Here is a 24162-nt window from a genome sequence, read left to right as displayed (position 1 = left end):
TTTCCAAGATTTCACATATTTCTTGATTTGATGTCACAAGTACTTATTGGTGTGTGTTACATATGGGACAGTATCACAAGGCAACAGGTAACGGATGTTCTCTACGCTGCAAAACCCGGCTATGTGTGTATGCTACAGATGAGGGGGAGGATGTGGCTCACACTATGATCACAACTAAGCCTACTAGCTAAACTTGCCTGTAGGAAATGCTCAGAATGATGCATGAAGCCGGCACCACGGCCGCAGGGAGTAAAGTGATCCCACCTTTGGGTGGGAGCAGCAGTCAACTGTGGCACTTGCTGCCATAGCTGTCGGAAGTGCTTCTGAGTTGTTCAAACCGTCAGTTAATGTGATTGAAGCAGGAAGAGCATACACATTTCCACTTTATTAAAATATTGCATAGATACAGAGCAGTTGGGCACATCCATTCTAAGGCACTGTTCTGGTTTGAATGCAAGTCCACAAGAGAGAAAAGAGAAGCCATTACATTCCGTATTTTTCATCTCTACATTCAGACTCCTCCTGTGTTACATGTTTATTGCTACTGGGATGTCAATTTTAACCCCACACTTATAGCAGCATCATACAGGGACCTGGATGACAGGAATTAAAGATACGTCCTGGCTGTAGCACGTGATATGCTTTGGCACTTAATTACAAACTCTCTTGCATTGTTCTCCATTTATTTCCCAACTCTTGTTTAACTAACGATACTATAAACTCCTTATGAACCGGACTCACGGATTCATGTCTTTACTAGTTTCCATTAAGCCTAGAACAGGACCAATTAGGCACAGAGTACTTGCCCCCGAAATACTTATTTTCAACATCACTTCCGAGAACTTCAGTGGAATAGAACAAAATACACTTTCCCTACTCCTAGTTTAGGGAAAGAATGACTGGTGTCTTCATAAAGGGAAAATACTTGAATGTCCTACTTCTTGTATTTTATAACAAGGAACTAGGCTGAATGAATATTTTCATGTATTAACAGCTATAACTGACAAAGAGAGTGCCTCCCTTGCTACAGGAATTTGAGTCCTTACCACGATTATACAATGTTTATATAAGTAGCAATATGCGTGTGTGATTATAAGTAAAATTCAAAGAGGTTGAGAATCACTGAACGACTGATAAATTATCTCGATTGGTGACCCTCACCTCCTTAAAATGATGTGTGTGTTACATAAAAAAAATGTATATACGTAAAGAATTTTTCATAACACCCTTGAAACAACTGAAGATAACTAGGCTTGGGAGCAACAAAACTATACTGATAGCTATAGAAATGGTTAAAGGCGGTGTGTTCCAAGGAATGTTTGCAGAATACTAGTTCTGTGGGTTATTACCGGGTATACATGAAAAAGGGTTCTGGGCGTCAAATAAGTTTAGAAAACACTCAGCCAAAAGAGGTGCTTTTTCTGCCTTTACCGGAGGACCTCTCAGAGATCCTTGTATGCTGATGTGCATTGTGTATCTAGGAAAGTGGACACAGCAGGGATTCCCGAACTTATTTGTAAAATATCTGGTAGAACTAAGTGCTCTATGACACACGGTTAGGGGGACACTGAATTAAAGAATGGGCAAAATCTTAAAAGCACGGAGAGACACATCGGTGAATACCAAAGGACAGTAAAAAGCCACAGACACTGGTTTCGCAATCTAAATTAAGTTAGATTCTACCTGTATGACATCAATTGTCCAAGGGATTCTTCCACAAAGAGCTTAGTTATTCTGTGAACAAAATAAATCATCAAGTTGACACTCAGCTCTAAGCAGCATCACCCCAGACCGCCAACTAAACAGACTAGCAAACTTTGCAAAAATTCGTAAGTAAAGGTTAAAATCTTAATTTCCTTCGACATAAACAATCTCAATGGAAATAACCCAGTTCTTACCAGGCAAATGTGTTCTCGACACATTTTTATTATTTGACAAAACACATTGTCTCCTTGCTTACTACTTAGAGGACACATATAAAGCTTTGCACGAACATCATCCCCTTTCGTAATGACAGCAGAATAATTATGGTGCTGCTTTAGTAGTTATGTTGATAGACATGATCATCCATCATATTGACCCTACTCTGAAAAGGATTGTCATCAATTCTATGCTTTATGCTTATATCTATGACATAGTTGGCTTAGGACACAAAACATTTCATTGTAAAAAAAAAAAAAAAAAAGGAAGAGAGACAGCATAAATCAAATCTGGGATTGTTGCAAGAGTAGACAGGTAGTCTAGAATTCATATACTTTGGAAGAAGGGCTTTTTAAATAGTTTTTAAAACCTGTTCTCATAAGCTCAAACAAAAAGATTCTTCCAAGGCAAACAGGCTGCTGTTGGTTAACTTTTTTTTTTTTTTTTAGTTAGTGTCAATCTCTGTGGGAACCTGTTCTCTTCAAGATTCTTAAAGAAGTCCTCTAAAGTGAGTGACCTGGTGCATAATAAGGCCTGCCCTCTGCCTGAAGCTTTTAGAACAGTGACTACACTTGTATGGCTTCTCCCCTGTGTGGATTCTTAAATGAATAACAAGGCTCGGTCTCTGTCTAAAGCTTTTCCCACAGTAATTACATTTAAAAGGTCTCTCTTCGGTGTGAGTTCTCTGATGCAAAGTAAGAGCTGTCAGTCTACTGAAACTTTTCCCACAACTGTGACATCTGTGAGGTTTTTCACCCGAATGAGTTTTCAGATGTCTTTTGAGACTCGATCCATGACAAAAGCTTTTCCCACACTCAAGACATTTGTAGGTTTCTTCTTCAGAATGCGTTCTCTGGTGCCCTATAAGGTGCGACCGTCGAGTGAATCGCTTTTTACACACAGTGCATTCGTAGGGCCTCTCCCCGGTATGAAGCCGTTGGTGTCTATAAAGGTCTGAACTACGAAGGAATCTTTTTCCACACTCAGGGCATTTATGCGGTTCCTCTCCAGAGTGAATTCTCTGGTGCCCTGTAAGCTGCGACTTCCGCGCAAAGCATTTTCCACACTGAGGGCATCGGTGAGGTTTGTCCCCTGGACTCTTTTTCTTCTGGGGTCTGGGGTCGAGAGGCTCTTCTAAGTTGGAATTCTCAGGTTTCTCTCCTGCAGAGGGGTTCGGATGATCTACCAGTTTTGTTAAATCTGTCTGTAGATCCTCCGGGGGGCTTTCCCACTGATTTTCCAACTGTACGTAGTCTTTTTGCAAAATGGGCCCATGGAGAGCATTCCCCTCTAAAGTGAGAATAAATGGATACATGTTCTCTAGTTTTTTCTGTTTTGAAGAATCTTCTTCATTTTCTATCCCCATCTCAAAACCTGAGAGAAGAAACAGAAACTGAAGATGTCACTGCGTCCCCCAGAGAGGAACACACGAGGGAAAAGGAAGGATTGTATTCAACCACCAGCAGGAATACAGAAACTCCTTGGTAGAATCCCAAACTCTTTACCCTGATGAAGGCCGGATTTTTCTTTTCTTTATCCCATGACGTCAATGAACCATGACTTACCTATCTTGGAGTCAAGTAACTGTTTCATTTCTTTGGAATCTTGTAGTTCCTTCACCCATGCCTCTTCTCGAGGCTCCAATGAAAAGTTCACGTCCAGCTTTGGTATTGGATACCCTGGCCATAAGAAAGATGAGATGCAGAATAGTTTATGTCATCAAGGGTTTTCTCTGACGACATCTGGGACATGTGGCCGCTTAAGGTCTACTTTCTCCCCAATGACTATGACTCCACCCAAGATCTCTCACAAGAGACTCTCTTTTTTAAAGATAAACACAAAACATGTGATGAGAGAACATCCTTTCGTGCTCAATTCAAGGCCATTCTCCTCTATGGGAGGAGAGTAAACCATTTCTGTGTTGAAATCAACACACTACATGATTTCTATATCTAGTCTGATATTCAATTTATTCAGGTTAGAACCAAAATAGGCAGTAAATCTTCATAGAGTTTTGGCATATTTTGGCATAAAACTGAGAAATGCTGCTATTGATACCGAGTGAAGAGAAAGCTAAAAGTTGGGGTTAGGAGGGGCACCTGGGTGGCTCAGTCAGTTAAGTACGTGACCCTTGATTTCTGCTCAGGTCATGAACTCTTGGTTCGTGAGTTTGAGCCCCCAGTCGGGTTCTGTGCTGAGAGCTCAGAGCCTGCGTGGGATACTCTCTCTCCCTCCCCCTCTGCCCCTCCCCCGCTCCTGCACATAGGCACGCCCTCTCTCAAAAATAAATACGCTGAAAAAATTAATAAATAAATGTATGGGTTAAGAAACTATTTACTAGAATCTTCTCTATTGAGATTTTCAAATAAAATGGAAAATGACTAGGTTGCCAACAAGCAAAAGCAGGGTTTATGTTTATTTCAGGGGAAGTCTAGAAGTGCACGCTCTTGAAATTAACCCAAAAAAAACCATCCAATGGTATTTCTATCAGTCTAAGAACAACTGGAACAAGTTCCTACATTCACTGTCCCCATGTCCTACCACCTCTCTCCCCACTGACAGCTGCTGTGGCTCACATTCTCTTTCCACGACCTTTCCTCACCTTCCTCGGTCTGGCAAAGTATATTGGTCTGCAATAAAGTGTGGGATGAAAACTGTTGCCTTGAAATCTAACTGCAGGATGCTGTTTAAACATCAGCAATATTTTTTTAAATAGTAGCATTATTAAAATACATTAGCAAAGGAATGAAAATTTACGTTTCAAAACATTATGTCAAAACGTAGGAAGGGGACTAAAATACCTTATTTTATATTTTCATGGAAAAAAAGACCTTTTGCAATTAAGAATGACAAACAAAAATGCATTTCAAATACAATTTTGTTTAAGTTCACTATATTGTTGAGGTGCCCAGGGTGGTTCAGTCTGTGAAGTGTCTGGCTCTTGATTTCATCTCGAGTCAGGGTCTTGCTGTAAGTGACTGTGAGCCCCAGATCGCGGGGGCCTCTCTCTCTGCCTCTCCCCCCACGTGCTCTCTCCTTCTCTCAAGATACATAAGCTTACAAGAAATGAAAAATAAATTCACTGCATTGTTTTTGTTTAGATTGCAAAGCGAAGAGTGGGGTCAAAGGGTAACATGGCACAGGTCAAACAAAACTGGGGGTTCCAGATCCAAGGAAAGCTGCCATGAGGGAAAACTGAAACTTGAAAGAGGCAGACTAGCAAAGGCCTCGGTGTAAAATGTGGATTTATAACCGAAATGTAGTCGGGGAGGTGGATTTCCAACATAGCACGAGGAGCTCTGCAGACCTACTTCCCAATGAAACTAGTGACAATTATTAAAAATAAAAAAAAACAGGATGGGGCGCCTGGGTGGCTCAGTCGGTTAAGCGTCCGACTTTGACTCAGGTCACGATCTCGCGGTCCGTGAGTTCGAGCCCCGCGTCGGGCTCTGGTCTGGCAGCTCCGAGCCTGGAGCCTGTTTCCGATTCTGTGTCTCCCTCTCTCTCTGACCCTCCCCCGTTCATGCTCTGTCTCTCTCTGTTTCAAAAATAAATAAACGTTAAAAAAATTTTTTTAAATAAAAAAAAACAGGGGCACCTGGGTGGCTCAGTCAGTTAAGCGTTATTTGGGCTCAGGTCACGATCTCACAGTTCATGGGATCGAGCCCCGCAATGGGCTCCATGCTGACAGCCAGGAGCCTGCTTGGGATTTTCTCCCTCCAGCTGCCCCTCTCCTGCTCGTGTTCTCTCTCTCAATAAATAAGCAAACTTTTTAAAAAATTAAAAAAAATAAAACAAACATTGGTCCTAAGGGCCTACAGCAAACTAGGAAACATCTATTTTTTTTTTAATCTGCTAAAATTCACAGGTAATAGGGAGATTCTTTTTTTTTTTTAAGTTTATTTATTTTTGAGAGAGAGCCAGAGCACGAGCGGGGGAGGGGCAGAGAGAAAGGGAGACACAGAACCCGGAAGCAGGCTTCAGGCTCTGAGCTGTCAGCACAGAGCCCGATGCAGGGCTCGAACTCAACTCGGAAACAGCGAGATCATGACCTGAGCCGAAGTCAGACCTTTAACTGACTGAGCCACCCAGGCGCCCCGGTAATAGGGAGACTCTTGAGGATTTAAACCACAACAGTTCTCTTTGGTGCCTCTCCCCGCTCCACTCTACACTGGCACAGGGACCGAGGCAGCCTCTCCCCCAGACCCTTCCGAGGGCTATCTTCTTGGAAGGGGCAGGACCTCAGCATTTCTCATCCTACCCCAGCTACCCATTGTTGATTCTAAGGTCCAAACAATCGTGGCTGCAAGGTGGGGTCAGCTTTTATCTGCCCAGTCTCTACTGGTGGCATGGAGGAGCTACCCTGGGTGTCCTATTGGTGACAACACTAGAGTACTCCCTGTCTGCCCTTGTAAGGCAGTTGTGATTATAAGACAGTGGTTCTAAGCCTGGAGATGCAACCCAAGAAGACCTGAGGGCCGGACCTAGTGCTCAGCTGGAAAGTGGCAGTTTCACTTAGAGATAAGCACACCATTTCCCCCACCTCCAGAGCAATGCATCAGAGATTTGGCCTCGGAGAAAGCAGGCCTTAAAACAGGTAGCTCCTAATATATTCTCAAAAAAAAAAAAAAAAACCAAACACCTGATTCATTTGCAACAGAGGATGAACATTTAAGCCTAAGGATATTCTAAAAAAGAGCACAGATGATAATGAAAGGCAACAGGAAAGAGTTTGATAGATTTATGGGACTATACACCCTAAACCCCAGGCTGACTAGCTTGCCTGAAGAGAAGTGGGGAAAAAAGACAAGCTGGGAGGAGCCCTCCTGGGATCACAACAAATCTCAAAACCTGACCTCAGGAGCTAGCCCAACAAAAGGTATCTGAAATTGACTAGATTGGTCCAGGGAGAAATTATGCTCCAGGGCATTGCTGAAAACAATAGAGCAATTAGCTGGAAATTAATGGCAGGGTCAGGTCAGGGAAAGAGGCAGCCAAAGAAAGCCCTGTAAAAGTGCTGCCTTTCCAGGGTGACTGTGTGCACACCCGAGACTGTGCTCCCTGAGGGGCAACATCAAAAGGTTAACATTTCACAGTGGACTAGAGTTGACTGAAGGAACGCAGCCATTACCAAACAAATAAGCAAACAAATAACAATAACAAGCCCTAGGGAGGGGAAAGAAGGACTCCGGAGTTGCTACAATGTTTTATCTAAAATGTCCAGTTTCCAACAAAACATGATGAGCCATGCATGTGGACAGGAAAGTATGACTCATACACTAGAAGAAAAAAAAGAGTGGGGACCGGACTCTGCCTATATGAGTGACTAGATAGTGAATTTAGCAAAGACTTCAAAGTAGCCATTATGAGTATCCAAGAACGAAACCAATCCATGATTAAGGAAGTAAATTACGATGACAAACAGCATCACATCACATCACATCAAATAGACAATATCAATAAATAGAAAGTATAATAAGAATCCAGTGGAAATTCTGGAGCTTAAAAGTACCATAACTGAAATGAAAAATTCCCGAGAATGGCTCAAGAATGGATGTGAACTATCAGAACAATCAGTGAACTTGAAGACAGATCAGTGGAGATTATACTATCAGAAGAACAGAGAGAAAAAAAGACTGAAGGGAAGTGAATAGAGCCTCAGAGAAAAGTCGGGTACCACTAGGTGCCATTATAATAGATGTATAATGAGAGAACCAGGAGAGGGTGAGAGAAAGGAGCAGAAAAAAAAAAAAAAAACAAATTGAAGAAATAGTGGTGCCAAACTGCCCAAATGTGTTGAAAACACATTCATCTACACATCTCGGAAGCTAGATGAATTCCAAGCAGGACAAACACAAAGAGATCTTCAAACAGACATATCAGAGAGCCTGGGTGGCTCAGTCAGTTAAGCATCAAATTTGGCTCAGGTCATGATCTCCGGGTTTGTGAGTATGAGCCCCACATCAGGGCTCTCTGCTGTCAGCACGGAGGAGCCTGCTTGGGATAATCTGTCTCCCTCTCTCTCTCTCTCTGCCCCTCTCCTGCTCTCTCTCAAAAATAAACATTTTAAAAAAACCAGACATATCATAGTAGAAATCCTGAAGGTCACATAAAAAGAAGAAAACCTTGAAAGACAGCAAGAGGAAAATGACTTGTCACTTACAAGGGAACTCCAATAAAATTAAAGGCCGAGTTCTCACTAGCAACACTGGAGGCCAGAAGACAGTGGGACAACATATTCAAAGTGCTCAAAGAAAAATGAGAAATTATATCCAGAAGAGCTATCTATAAAAAATGAATTGTGAGGGGCGCCTGGGTGGCTCAGTCGGTTAAGTGTCCAACTTCAGCTCAGGTCATGATCTCACCATTCATGAGTTCGAGCCCCACGTCGGGCTCTGTGCTGACAGCTCAGAGCCTGGAGCCTGCTTCGGATTCTGTGTCTCCCTCTCTCTCTGCCCCTCCCCCTCTCATGCTCTGTCTCTGTCTCCAAAATAAATAAACATTAAAAAAAAATTTAGGGGCGCCTGGGTGGCGCAGTCGGTTAAGCGTCCGACTTCAGCCAGGTCACAATCTCGCGGTCCGGGAGTTCAAGCCCCGCATCAGGCTCTGGGCTGATGGCTCAGAGCCTGGAGCCTGTTTCCGATTCTGTGTCTCCCTCTCTCTCTGCCCCTCCCCCGTTCATGCTCTGTCTCTCTCTGTCCCAAAAATAATTAAACGTTGGGAAAAAAAATTAAAAAAAAAATTTAAAAATTAATCTGGAATAACAATATTTCTAATAAACAAAAACTGAGAGAATTCATAGGCAGCAGTCTTGCCTAACAAGAAATACTAAAGGTAGTTCCTCAGTCTGAAAGCTACTGATTCCAAATGGGAATTCAAATCCACACGAAAAAACAAAGGGCACAACAAGGGAGGGTAATTATAAAAGACGGTATAAATACTAATTTCTGCTCCTTTCTTCTCCTAAAAGATTGAGAGAGAGAGAGAGAGAGAGAGAGAACGAACAAACAAGCAGGGGAGGGGCAGAGAGAGAGGGAGACACAGCATCTGAAGCAGGCTCCAGGCTCTGAGCTGTCAGCACAGAGCCCGACGCGGGGCTCCAACTCATGAACCCTGAGATCATGACCTGAGCTGAAGTCAGTTGCTTAACTGACTGAGCCACTTAAGTGCCCCTCTTCTCTTAAAAGATTTTAAAAGCAGTGTATAGAACAATATATATGTAGTACACTGTTGGGCAAATAATCTGTAGAAATGTAATATATTTGCCAATAACAGCACAAATGAGGTGGATAAGCGCAAAACTGTATGGGGGTAAAAAAATGACTCTAATTAATAACTAAAATCCACAGGAAAGATGAAGAAAACTGGAAATATAAATAATGTTAATACAACAAAAGTCATAATATCTATTTGTATTTCTTTCTTCTCTAGCTCTTTTAGAAGGCTTAAAATTATATAAAGTAATATCTTTAACAATGTATTTTTGGGTTTCTAACATTTTTTTTGAGGTTTTAACATTTTTAATGCAATATGTATGATAGTAACACCACAAAAAAGGAAGAAAATAGAGGTATATATAAGAAATATTTCTATATTTTACTAGCATGAAATTAGTATAAATCTAAATCTTATTACGTTAAGATGTACATGCTAATCTCTAGAGTAACCACTAAGGAAATAATTTTTAAAAAATAGTGAAAATTGATTTAAGTAAAGTGCTACATTCAAAACATTTACTCAGTGCAAAAGAAAGCAGCAAACGAAGGACAGAGAAACAAAAAAGATATGAGAAATATAGAAAACAAAAAGTAAAATCGCAGATGTAAATTACACCATATCAAAAATCAGGTTAAACATAGATGCATTAAACAACTCAATCAAAAGGCAGAGATCATCATACTAGGTTTTAAAAATCCATCTAGGGGCGCCTGGGTGGCGCAGTCGGTTAAGCGACCGACTTCAGCCAGGTCACGATCTCACGGTCCGTGAGTTCGAGCCCCGCATCAGGCTCTGGGCTGATGGCTCGGAGCCTGGAGCCTGCTTCCGATTCTGTGTCTCCCTCTCTCTCTGCCCCTCCCCCGTTCATGCTCCGTCTCTCTCTGTCCCAAAAATAAATAAAAAACGTTGAAAAAAAAAATTTAAAAATCCATCTACATGCTGTCTACAGGAGACACACTTTAGATTCAAAGATACTAACTGAAAGTAAAGGGATGGAAAAAGATGTATCATGCAAATAACAACCACAAGACAGCCAGACTGATTACACTAACATCATACAAAATGGACATCAAAACAAAAAAGTTTCTAGAGATAAAGAGGATCAGTTTATAATGGTAAAATGACCAATCAGGAAGATACAACAATTCTAACCATACATGCACTTAAAAACAGAGTACCAAATACATGACTGCAAAAACTGACAGAAAGAGTAAAAGAAATAGACAATTGAGCAGTAGCAGAGACTTAAATACCTCTTTGCACTACTGGATAGAATATCTAGGCAGAAGATCAACAATAGAAGACAAAAAATTATAATCCTACTAAATGTCACAGACATTTATAGAACATTCCACCTAAGAAGTACAGAATATGTGTTCTTCTCAAGTGCACATGGAAAATTCTCCAGGGCAGTCAAGATGCTATACCATAAAACAAATGTTCAAAAATGTGAAAGGATCACAATTACAAAGTATATTCTCCCACCAAAATGGAATGAAGTTAGAAAAAAATAACAGAAGGGTGCCTGGGTGGCTAGGTTGGTTAAGTGTCTGACTCCTGATTTCAGCTTAGGTCTTGATTTCAGGGTTCTGAGTTCAAGCCCTGCATTGGGCTTCACGCTGGGTATGGAGCCTACTTAAAAAAGAAATAACAGAAAGAAACTTGAGGACTTCATAAATACAAGGTCATTAAACACACTCTTAAATAAATAATCAATCATAAAAAAATCCAAAGAGAAATTAGAAATACTTTGAGATAAATGAAAATGAACACACAATATACCAAAACTTAGGAATGTACCTAAACCACTGCTTCAAGAGAAATTTATAGCTATGAATGCCTATATTGAAAAGAAAGAAAAATCTGAAATTAATAACCTAACTTTGGCACCTTAAAATATTAGAAAAATAAGAGCAAACAAAACCTAAAACAACCAGAAGAAAATAATAAAGATTAGAGCAGGATTTAATGAAACAGAGAACGGTAAAACAATAGAGAAAATCAATAAAACCAAGGTTGGTTCTTTGAAAAAAATTAACAAAATTGACAAATCTTCAGCTAAATTGACCAAGAAAAGAAGAAAGAAAACTCAAATTACTATAATCATAAATGAAAGGGGAACTATTACTACTAACCTTACAGAAATAAAAAGGATTATAAAGGAATAGTATGAACAACTGCACAGAAACAAATTAGATAAATGAAATGCACAAATTCCTGGAAACACAAAAACTACCCAAAATTGATTCAAGAAGAAATATAAAATCAGAATAGACCTATAACAAGTAAAGGTACTGAATTAGTAATCAAGACACTTCTCACAAAGAAAAGCCCAGGTCTGGATGATTCAGTGGTGAATTCTACCAAACATTTAAAGAATTAACACCGATTCTACATAATCTCTCACTGAAAACAGAAGAGAATGGAACACTTTCCAACTCACTGTACTGGCATAAGGAAAGAAAAATGTATCAGTGGAATAGAATTGATAAGCCAGAAATAGCCTTGTCATTTATTGTCAATCCATTTTTGAGAAAGGTACCATGACAATTCAATGGGGAAAGAATAGTTTCCTCAACAAATGGTGCTGGGCCAACTAGATATGCACATGTAAAAGAATGATGCTAGTCCCATTTCTCACACCATATACAAAAGTTAATTCATAATGGATCAATGATCTAAATTTAAGAGCTAAATCCACAAGACTCTTAGAAGGAAACATAGGTACAGAGGCACCTGGTGGCTCAATTGGTTGAGCATCCAACTTTTGATTTTGGCTCAGGTCATGATCCCAGGGTCATGGGATTGAGCCCTCTGCTGGGCTCTGCATTGAGCCTGGAATCTGATTAAGATTCTCTCTCTCTCTCTCTCTCTCTCTCTCTCTCTCTCTCTCCCTCCCTCCCTCCCTCTGACCCTCCCCTGACTCACGCTTTCTCTCTCTCTTAAAAAAAAAAAAAAAAAAGAGGGGCACCTGGGTGGCTCAGTTACTTAAGCATCTGACTTTGGCTCCGGTCATGATCTCACAGTTCGTGGGCTCAAGCCCCATGTCCAGCTCCACGCTGTCAGTGTGGAGCCTGCTTGGGATTCTCACTATCTCCCCTCTCTCTGCCCCTCCCCTGTTCGTGCTTTCTCTCTCTCTCAAAAGAAATAAACTTAAAAAAATATATTTAAAAAAAGAAGGAAACATGGCTATAAATCTTCATGACCTTGAATTCGGCAACAGTTTCTTAAATGTGACATCCAAGGTATAAACAACAAAAGAAAAAAAAAACAGAAATTCTTCACAAACACATCCAAAAAATAGAAAAGGAACAAAGACTTTCCCACTCAGTCTATGAGGCCAATAGTACCCTGATAACAAAACCAGATAAAGACAGGACCAAAAAAAAAAAACACCTACAGACAGTATCTCCGATGAAAATAGATATAAAAATCTTCAACAAAATACTAGCAAACCAAATCCAGCAACATATAATATGAATTATACACCAGGATCAAGTAATATTTGCATCAGGAATGCAATGTTGGTTTAACATTCAAAAGTTAAGGAAATACACCATTACAAGAGAATAAAAAGTAAAACCATGATCATCTCAATAGACGCACAAAAAGCATGTGACAAAATTCAAGAGTTTTTTTGATAAAAACACTCAATAATCCATGAAGAGAAGGGAACTTCCTCACCCTAATAAAAGGAATCGAGGAAAGGCCCACAGCTAACATCATAAATAACAGTAAAAGACTAAATACATTTCCCCTGAGATCAGAAACAAGACAAGGATGTCCGGTCTCACCACTTACATTGAATATTGTACTGGAGGTTCTAGCCAGGGTAATTTGGCAAGGAAAAGGAAGAAAAGGTATCTAGATTAGAACAAGATAAGTAAAGCTATCTCTTTTTTCAGATGACATAATCTTTGATATAGAAAATCCTAAGAAACCCACTAAAAAATAATTTGAACTATTAAACAAGTAGGATTACAGGACTCAAGATCAATATGCAAAAATTAATTATAATCCTATATAGAGAGATATTAAGTTTATTTATTTTGTTTTGTTGTTGTTGTTGTTGTTGTTGTTGTTGTTTTTAATTTTTTTTCCAACGTTTAATTATTTTTGGGACAGAGAGAGACAGAGCATGAACGGGGGAGGGGCAGAGAGAGAGGGAGACACAGAATCGGAAACAGGCTCCAGGCTCTGAGCCATCAGCCCAGAGCCCGACGCGGGGCTCGAACTCACGGACCGCGAGATCGTGACCTGGCTGAAGTCGGACGCTTAACCGACTGCGCCACCCAGGCGCCCCAAGTTTATTTATTTTGAGAGAAAGAGAGCACATGCACGGGAAGGGCAGAGAGAGAAAGGGAGAGAGAGAAGCCCAAGCAGGCTCCATGCTCAGTGCATAGCCCAATGCGGGGCTAGAATTCACAAACCGTGAGATCATGACCTGAGCTGAAACCAAGAGTCAGATGCTTAACCAACTGAGCCACCCAGGCGCCCTGTAATCCTATATATTTTTAATGAACAACCCAAAAATGAAATTAAGAAAACAGTTCCTCTGGAAGAACTATTAAAAAGAATACTTGGGAACAAATTTCATAACAGCAGTGTAAAAACTTATACTTGGGCAACTATAAAAAATGTAAAAAAAAAAAAAAATGAAAGAAAATCTAAATAAATGGAAAAGCACCACATGTGTATGCATCACAAATTTAACACTGTTAACATGGCAATACTCCCCAAACTTATCTACAGATTCAACACAACCCCTATGAGAATCCCAACTGACTTCTTTGTAGAAACTGATAAGCTGATGCTAAATATCACATGGAATTGTATCAAACTCAGAACAGCCAAGACAATCTTGAAAAACAAAAGCAAAGTTGGAGCCCTCACACTCTCATATTTCCAAACTTACTGGAAAGCAATAATAAAGACAGTGTGGTATTTCCATAAGAATAGACATTTAGATCACTAGACTAGAGCTGACTGTCCAGCAGTAAACCCATATACCTGTAGTCAACTGATTTTGGACAAGAGTTTCTTTTTTCTTTTCTTTTTTTTTTTTTTAAGATAACCCCATTGTTCAACGTTTATTTATTTTTGGGACAGAGAGAGACAGAGCATGAACGGGGGAGGGGCAGAGAGAGAGGGAGACACAGAATTGGAAACAGGCTCCAGGCTCTGAGCCATCAGCCCAGAGCCCGACGCGGGGCTCGAACTCACGGACCGCGAGATCCTGACCTGGCTGAAGTCGGACGCTTAACCGACTGCGCCACCCAGGCGCCCCTGGACAAGAGTTTCAAGTCCATTCAATGTGAAAAGAATGAGCCTTTTAGCAAACCATGCTGAAACAACTGAATATGCGAGAATATATGTAAATATACATATTATTTGGGCCGCTACTGTGCAACTTATACAAAAATTAATTGAAAATGAATCAAAGCATTAAATGCAAGCTAAAACTATAAAACTCTTAGGAGAAAATTTAGGGGTAAATTTTCATGACCTTGTATCAGGCAGTGGTTTCTTAGGTATGACATAAAAAGCACAAGCAACAAAACAAAAAATAGTTAAACTGGACCGCATCAAAATTTAAAAAAAAAAAGAACTTTTGTGCTACAAAGGACACTATTAAGAAAGTTAAAAGACAGTCACAAAACATGAAAGACTACTTATAAGTCATATGTCTAATAATAGACTTTTATCTAGAATATAAAAAGATCATACACAACTCAATAATAAAAACACATATAATCCTACTTAAAAATAGGCAGGGGTGCCCAGCTGGCTCAGTTGTCAGAGCATCCAACTCTTGATCTCAGGGACCGGAGTTCAAGGCCCACGTTGAGTGTGAAGCCTACTTAAAAAAAATAAATAAATAAAAAACAAAAATAGGCAAAAAGTCTAAATAGGCATTTCTCCAGTGAGGATACACAAACGCCCAATAAGCCCATGAAACGATGCTCAACACCATTATAGTCTTTGAAGAAACACTTCACACCCACTAAGATGGCCAGAATAAAAATCTCAGATTCTTCTCAAGTGCGTATGAGACAGTTTCTGGGATGCAGATGGTATGTTAGGCCACAAATTCGTTTCTATATATTTAAAAACACAGATCTCATTCAAAGTACTTACTCTGACCACAATGGAATGAAGTTAGAAATCAGAACAGAAGGAAAACTGGAAAATTGGCAAATTTGTGAAAATTAAATAACACCCTGCTAAATAACCAATGGATGCAAGAAGAAGTCACAAAGAAAATTAGAAAATACTTAGAGATCAATGAAAATGAAAATGCAAAGTACCAAAACTTTTGAGACATAATGAATGCAGGGCTAAGTAGGGAATTTATAGCTATAAATACTTACATTAGTAAACAAAAAAAGCCCAAAACAGTAACATAACTTTACAACTTAAGGAACTAATAAGAAAAGAAAAACACTAAGCCCAAAGCAGAAGGAAGGAAACAATAAAGATCGGTCAGAGATAAACAAAATAAAGACTAGAAAGACAATAGAGAAAATCAATGAAAGCAAACATTGGCTTTTTGAAAAGATGAATGAACTTGACAAACCTTTAGCCAGATGAACTAAGACAAAGAGACAAAGAGAAAGAAGGCAAAAATTGTTAAAATTAAAATTAAAGTCGGGATATTGCCAATCATTCTACAGAAATAAAAACAATTACAAGGCAGCACTATGAACAACCGTATACAAACCAATTGGATAACCTAGATGAAACGGATAAATTACCAGAACCACAAAACCTACCAAGACTACATAACAAAGAAACAGAAAGATCTGAATAGACCTATTCAGTAAACTAGTAAAGAGAGTGAAGCAGTAATCAAAAATCTCCTGACAAAGAAAAGCCCTAGACCTGATGGCTTCACTGGTGGATTCTACCAAACATTTAGGGAAGAACTAATACAAATCTTTCTCAAACTTTTCCAAAAAAAAATGAAGGGGGGGAAGCACTTTCCTCATCCTCTGAGGCTAACATTACCCTGATACCAAAGCCAGAAAAGACACTATAAGAAAATGACACAACAATATCCCTTATGAACATTGATACAAAAAACCCTGAACAAAATATTAGCAAACTGAATTCAGCAACACATTAAAAGGATTATATAACATGAGCAAGTGATATTTGCTTCTAGAATGCAAGGCTGCTTCAACATATGAAAATCGGTCAATGTAATATACCACCTTAACAGAATGAAGGGAAAAAAACACACCATTTCAAATGATGTGGAAAAAGCATTTTGACAAAATTCAACATCCTTACATGATTAAAAAAAAAAAAACACTCAACACAATAGGAACAGAAGGAAATTACCTCCACATAAATAAAAGCCATATATGAAAAACCCACAGGGAAAATCACACTCAGTGGTAAAAGGCCGAAAACTTTCCCTCTAAGTTGAGGTAGAAGGCGAGGATGCCTCACTCTGTTCAACACAGTACTGAAAGTTCTAGCCAGAGAAATTAGGCAAGAAAAAGAAGTAAAAGGAATTGAAATTGAAAAGGAAAAAGTAAAATGATCTCTATTGGCAGATTATATGATCTAGTATGTAGAAACCTTGAAGATTCCATTAAAAAACTGTTAACATAAATAAATGAATTCATCAAAGTACCAGGATACAAAATGAACCTGCAAACATCAGTTCCATTTCTATATACTAACGATGAACAATGAACAATTCCAGAAATTATGAAAACAGTTCCATTTACAATAGCATCGGAAAGAATAAAATACTTAGGAATTAAGTACATCAAAGACTTGTACCACAAAAATGACAAAGCATTGGTAGAATAAATTAAAGAAGATATAAATAGGAGCGCCTGGGTGGCTCAGTTGGTTGAGCATCTGACTTTGGTTCAGGTCATGATCTCGTGGTCTGTGAGTTTGAGCCCCACATCGGGCTCTGTGCTAACAGCTCAGAGCCTGGAGCCTGCTTTGATTCTGTGTCTCCCTCTCTCTCTGCCCCTCCCCTGCTCGCACTCTGTGTGTCTCTCTCTCTCTCTCAAAAATAAATAAATATTTTTTAAAACAAAAAAAAATAAAGAAAGAAGATCACATCCCATGTTCATGGATTGGAAGACTTGATACTATTAAGATGTCAATACTACCAAAAGTGATCTACAGATTCAATACAATCTCTATGAAAATCCCAATGGTACTTTGTTTGCATTAATAGCAAAACCCATACCTAAAATGATATGGACTCTACAGGGACGCCCAAACAGACAAAAATTCGTGGAAAGGAAGAACAAAGCTACAGGACTCACACTTCCTGATTTCAAAACTTACTAGCATATAGACTAACGGAATAGAACAGACAGCCCAGACATAAACCTTAATATATATGGTGAAATGATTTTTAACAATGATACCAAGATTATTCAATGGAGAAACAATACTTTTTTCAACAAATGGTGCTGGAAAAACTGGGTATGTGTGTGCAAATGAATGAAGTTAGAACCTTACATAACAGCACGTGCAAAAATTAACACAAAACAGATCAAAAACCTAAAGTCAGGACCTAAAATTATGAAACTCTTAGAAGAAAACATAGGAGAAAGCTTCATGACACTGGATTTGGCAATTATTTCTTGGATATGACACCTAAAGTATAGGCAACAAAAGAAAAGGTAGACACAGAGTAGCTCATGAAAAATTTAAAAATGTATCCATCAAAAGACAGTTTCAACAGAGTAAAAAGGCAACCCACAAATGGGAAGAATATTTGCAAATCATATCCGATAAGGGATTAATATCTAGAATATATAGAAAATTCTAAAATTCAACAACAAAGCACATTCCGTTTTTGAAATGTACAAAGGGAAATAAACTTTAAAAAAAAAAATGGAGCAGCCGGGTGGCTCAGTCGGTTAAGTATCCAACTCTTGGTTTGGGCTCAGGTCATGATCCCGTGGTTTGTGAGTTCGAGCCCAGTGGCAGGCTCTGTGCTGACAGCATGAAGCCTGCTCGGGATTCTCTGTCTCTCCCTCTCTCTGCCCCTCCCCCACTCATGCTCAGGCGCACGCTCCCTCTCTCAAAATAAACCTTAAAGAAAAAGAAATGTTCAAGGATTTGAATACACATTCTCCAAAGAAGATATACAAATGGCCAATAAGCACTTGAAAAGATGTTCCATGTCACTAACATTTGGGAAACACAATTCCAAATTACAGTGAGATACCACCTCACATCCAATAAGAATGCTACTATCACAAAACAGAAAATAACAAGTGTTGATGAGGATGTGGACAAACTAGAAAAGTTACGCACTATTGATGGGAATGAAAAATGGTACAACTACTGTGGAAACCAGTGTGGCTGTTCCTCAAAAAATTAAAAACAGAATTGCCGTATGATTCAGCATTTCCACCTCTAGTTGTATACCCAAAAGAAGTAAAAGCAGGGTCTCAAAGAGATATTTGTATAGATATTTGTATACTAACTAAAACATGGAAGAAAACTAAGCATACATTTATGGAAAATAGAGAAAATGCAGTAGGTATGTACAATGGCATATTATTTAGCCTTTACTTGGACGGAAATACCGCCATATGCTACAAAATGGATAAACCTTCAGAACATGTGTTAAGTGAAATAAGCCAGTCACAAAAAGACAAATACTGTATGATTCCATGTAAATGAGGTACGCAGAGTAGTCAAATTCATAGAGACAGAAAGCTGACTGGTGGTTTCCAGGGCTAGAGACATGGGCAATTATTTGTTTAAATGAGTATGGGGTTTCAGTTTTACAAGGTGAAAACAGTTACAGAAACGGATGTTAGTAGTGGTTTGACATTAATAATGCACTCAATACCACTGGACTATACACGTCACAATGATTAAGATGGTAAATTTTATGTTACGTGCATTTTATAACAATAAAAACAACTGAAAAGGGGAAAACAGGCTTCTTGAGCAGGGTCATTAGCTTACAGGGTTTTTAATCCCATCTGATGTACCGTGCTTTGTTCTCGGCTCCTCCCAGAGAGGCGTCCCTCCTCCCACGCTTGATCACAGTGGTCCCCCTCCATCCAGCAGTGGGTGTTTCTGACCCACCCCCAGACCTGGAGAGCGCTTCAGCTCTCAAAGTACAAACCTCAGAAAGGAAATAAAACCCCTGCCTTACCGGGGTCCAGGAACGGCTGGCACTCCTCAGCGGCACCATAGCTCAGCTCCTGCAGCCCTGCCTGCGGGATCCAAGGCTCTGCCACTGGGCCCTCCGGGGCAGGTCCCATTACTTGGAGTGGGGGTGACTCCAGGTGGATGTTTGGTGGTACGTGTGCCGTTCCCACCGGTGCCAGTTCTTCCAAGAGCATTTCCTGCCTATCGATCTGGGGCAAATGGCAGAACCCATCACTCTAAAGTCTAGACCAGCAATGCCCGGCAGCGACAGTGTGACCCGTGTACGTCATTTTGCTTTTGCAGTACCCGCATAAACAAAGAAGAAAGCGATGAAGTCAATCTTAATAACATGCCTCGGTTAACCCAGTACCGCTAAAATACCCTAAGTTCAGAATGTAATCAACGCCAACCATTACTAGGGAGATATCTCACCTACTTTATTTCTCATGCTCAGTCTTCTGAATGTGGCCAGCATTTGCCACTCAGAGCGCATCTCAGTTTGCACTGGCCACATCGCTAGCGCTCAAGGGCCACCCGCACTTGGCTGGTGGCGGCCGTACCGGGCAGCGCACGATTAGGCCACAGGCACGTAAAATCTGCTATCGTAAGCCAAACCCAGAGGACAGAGAGAGGAAGGGAAACCATAAATTCCTTACGCCCTGGGGCGGGCGCAGGAAATTTTGCAAGGCTCCGGTTCAGTGAGGCTCGCTGCACAGCCCCGTCAACACACAATACCGGGCACCTAAGGCCCAGCTCGAAGCCCTTTCTCCCTCCTGCCACAGGTTCTGCCCTGTGCCCTTCTGAGCAGGGGACAGTAGCGCCACCACCACAGGGTGACGTGGCATGAAGGCAGGTGGCCGGCGGCGTTCAGTGGGCAGAGACGGGAGTATATACCGTTCACGGTGCGGCACTGCTCCGGGTCCCCGCCCACTCTGTAGTTCCCCCTCAGACTTCCATCCAGGTACAAAGAACCTGTCAAGGACTTCACACTGTGGCTCATACACACACCAAATAGTCTTGCATATGGTAGCGTGGCCTGAATTTTCTAGGAAAGCCCTACCTGGGAAATCAGACAACCACTGTATTCCTTGTTCAGATTGACTGACACTCGTTGCCACTGGGGAAAATCACACGACCAGCGGTGCCACCCAGTGTTTGAGCTGTCCCAGTCTGAACTGGTGGCTGTCGCCTTCCCGGTGACTTTATGCACAGATGCGGGCACCTGACAACTTCAAGTCTTCTGTGCAGTCAAGCCCGAAAAGGGAGTGTGTTCAAATGCTGATTCGGTTATGGCAAACCATGTCCCCTTTCCTTGATATCCTTTCTAGACTCCACCTGACCCGGGCTGGCAACATTTTCTTATAGTGATATATTAAATAATTTACACTTTATGGGTCATGTTGGTCTATCACCTACACTTCTTGTATTTAACAACCTTTTAAAAAGGTAATAACCAGGGGCGCCTGGGTGGCGCAGTCGGTTAAGCGTCCGACTTCAGCCAGGTCACGATCTCGCGGTCCGTGAGTTCGAGCCCCGCGTCGGGCTCTGGGCTGATGGCTCAGAGCCTGGAGCCTGTTTCCGATTCTGTGTCTCCCTCTCTCTCTGCCCCTCCCCCGTTCATGCTCCGTCTCTCTCTGTCCCAAAAATAAATAAACGTTGAAAAAAAAAATTTAAAAAGGTAATAACCATTATTAGCTCATGGCCTGCATAAAAACAGGCCTGGCGCTGCATTTGGCCCACAGACCACTTATTGTAGTATTGTTTTTGATTTTGTGTGTATGTAAGGTTACATTACATGTAAATTTCATTTCAGGACAGCAGAAGAGACATTACTAAGTATTTGTTACAGAATAGAAGCTGGGTTTAATAGTTGAGAATCACGGAACCATATGCCAATTCCAGCAGAAGGAAAAAATGAAAATCATTTCAGGGAAAGCGCGGGGTTGGACTTGAAATGTCTGATCTAGTACCAGACGTCTCTGCTACTTCTGTCTAATTACCAAGATCCCAAACTCTTCTCACCTGCTGATCTGGAATCTCAAGTTCTCTCTGTAAGTCTTCTATCAGCGACACAACTCTCTCTCTATTCTCCGGGCAATGTTCCCTCACCCAGGTCTCTATCTCCGTGGGCAGGATGGTTAGGAACTGCTCCAACACCAACAGCTCCAGGATTTGTTCCTTAGAGCGCATCTTTGGCTTGAGCCATTGACAGCAAAGCTCCCAGAGTTTGTTGAAGGCTTCATGAGGCCCGGCTGCTTCTTTGTACTGGAACTGCCGGAAGCGCTGGCGGAAGACTTCACAGTCCGCGTCATAGTCTTGAAACACCGAGCCCTGATTCAAGGAAGCCTGGATTGCACAACCCAGGGCCACAGCCATCGCCCCCTGCTGGCCGTGTGCAATTTCTCTGGGGCCTGAAGTCTCAGATTCCAGTTATTTCTTTGTGTACGTGTGTCAAGGGGGAGCCACCCACAGCTGAGGACAGGACAAAAGGAAAGGAGAAACAGCAGTGATTACCAGAAGCCACACTTACTTCCCTTAACTTGTTTACATTCCGCCAAAGCCCTAAAGCAGCAGACCTTAATCTTTTCTGGTGATTCTGAGAATCTAAGGCAGGCCAGGGAATCACTTCCTAGAAAAATACACATACACATCTAATGCTGCATCCATTTTCCAAACACTTACAGAATGTTCTGCGCCCTACACGGACCCTCTAGAACTGTGCTGCCCAATATGGTAGTCACAAGTCCCATGTGGTAGATTCAGTTCAAAGTCAGTGAAATTAAAAATGCAGTCTCTCATTCATACTAGTCACATTTCAAGTGCTCCACAGACATCGCTGTAGAAAGTTCTACTCGATAGTGCGACTCTAGAATTCCATTGACCCAAGGCTAAGAACCTCTTCCCTTAAATGAACCACCCTAGATGTGCTGCCCTGTGACTATACTCCCAAGCTAATACAAGCTACTTTGTGTCTCTGAATATATACAGGCCACAAAAGAAAGAGGGGAGCAGTGGTGAACCACCCTGAATTCCCTGTGCTATTGGAACCCTTGGTTGCCTTAAATAACAGGCATCTTAGGAGAACCACACCTCCAAAGGCTCCAAATCCGCAACCTTTCATTCTTCTCCACTCAAGGCGTGTGTACTTCAGCCCACATCAGCGTGACCCTCATCCTGCTATGGCATGCCTGCTGGCTTTCTCATGAGAAAAATACACTACATCAGGGCAGGCCATCAGCCATCTGGGCTGCATTAATTCCGAAGGCCACTGATGGCATTCATGTTGCTAAGTCCAAGTGCTGTTCTCGGCTTCCTGCATTTATTAGGTCAGGTAGCCCTCACCCAAAGAGAGGAGGTGGGGACTAGTATTATGCCATGAATTCAGATGAGGGAACTGAAAGTTGAGGCTCAGGAGGACTGAATAACCTGTCCCATGTCACCCAGTGAATGCCAGAGGGAAATGGTGACGAGGCTAGAGTGGATAGACCCTTGCAACGCTCACGTCTAAAACCATCCAAATGTTCTTAGTGCGATGTCTGAGGTCGCAGGGGTGGTCACATGCACATCTGCACAGGTCTCTAGACCTGTGGGTACCTGCCCCCACGCTCTCTCTGTATTCACCCACACAATTCATGTATCCTTCCTCCTCCCATCCCTGGGCAAGTCTCTTAAAGGACACCCAGTGTCTCTCCTTGTAACAGCAGCTTCACAAAATTTCCTGTGTCGGATGCAACTGCACGGAAGCGAACGACAGCATGCGGGGCACAGAGGAAGCACTCAGGAAAGGTTATTGTCCCGAGCACTGATTCCTAGAAAGCTTCCCCATCTCCCGCCTAGGCACCTAACCGTCGCTGGAGGGCATCCAGGAACTCGGCCGGCTGGGGCTGCGGACCCGCCCTTACCGTGCTCAGCCTCGCAGCCCGCAGCCCTCCCCAGACGCGCCGAACCCTCCACCACGTCCACCAGGGCCCTGACCGTCCCGCTGTCCCCCCATCCGCCCTTCCGCAAAGAAACGTCACTGCACCCCGGGACTCACGGCTTCTCCCCAAAAGCCGCCAGAGCGAGCCTGCTCTCGCCCGGCCCACGGATAGAGAGGTGTTTGCAGAGCGGGCACTCGGAGAAAGGCGAGGGGGGACACGTCGTGGGAACGTCTAAAAGCCAGTCACAAATCGGCTGCCTGGGGCGCGAGCATGGCCCCAGCGCGCTCCCGCCCACGATGTCCCGCCGCCTCGAGGGGCGATCCCGGTCTCGGACAACCTCGGGAAGGCCCGGCCCGGTCGCAGGGAGCGGTGGTAGGGTCCCGGCCGGACAGCGGCCCGCCGCCCGTCGCTCGCCCCTGCACACGCCGCGGGGTCAGAGCTGGCGATGGACGGTTGCCGTAGCCCCAGCAGCACCGGAGCACCTCCGCCCGCGCCCGCGCCCCAGGGACGGCCACGCCCTCTGGCCGCTCGGGGACTCACCGCCTCGGCGCCCACGGCTCTCCCAGGCTCCCCGGGGCAGCTGCGCAGGGCGCAGGCGCGCGCCCGCCTTTTGGACTACATTTCCCGGCAGGCCCCGAAACACCCGCCAGCCGTCTGGGCCCCTTAGCAAGCTGACGTGGGAGGGGTCGCCACTTCCTTGGCCTCCCCTGGGCCTCCAGGCGCTATGGAAGCCTTCCCGTTTCCGGTCTTAAGTGCCTCTGGAGCCCAGGGGCTTGGGTGGGACGTTCCCGGTTCCTCTCCTAGGGAGGGCTTCTCTCCCGGTAACCCTACAGAAATCAGAGCGGTGGGGACCTCCGTTAACTCTGTTAGGACTGGGTCACTGATTCCCAAACCTCTCTGTGCAGGAAGAATTTCTTGGGAGAGCCTGGGAAAACTTCAAATTTCTGGGCCG

General features: G+C 42.4%; 1 protein-coding gene across 2 annotated transcripts; it reads right to left on the bottom strand.

Moving 5' to 3' along the window:
- Window positions 1-365: 365 nt before the first annotated feature.
- Window positions 366-23902, bottom strand: ZNF449 (zinc finger protein 449). 2 transcript variants are annotated; one of them, XM_045050846.1, is made up of 5 exons: window positions 23751-23902; window positions 21313-21762; window positions 19295-19499; window positions 3486-3599; window positions 366-3294 (listed from the first exon to the last, which is right to left on the bottom strand). In XM_045050846.1, the coding sequence occupies exons 2-5, from the start codon at window positions 21664-21666 to the stop codon at window positions 2411-2413; spliced, it is 1557 nt and encodes a 518-aa protein (XP_044906781.1). In that variant the 5' UTR covers window positions 21667-21762; window positions 23751-23902; the 3' UTR covers window positions 366-2410. The 2 variants fall into 2 exon arrangements, with proteins under 2 accessions (XP_044906781.1, XP_044906780.1); XM_045050845.1 differs by lacking the exon at window positions 23751-23902 and adding an exon at window positions 23327-23736.
- Between the last annotated feature and the right edge of the window lie 260 nt (window positions 23903-24162).

This window comes from Felis catus, chromosome X, assembly GCF_018350175.1.
Source record: "Felis catus isolate Fca126 chromosome X, F.catus_Fca126_mat1.0, whole genome shotgun sequence".
NCBI lineage: Eukaryota > Metazoa > Chordata > Mammalia > Carnivora > Felidae > Felis > Felis catus.
The sequence above is the reverse complement of the archived record's forward strand: the minus strand, read 5'-3'. Positions and strand labels throughout refer to the sequence as shown.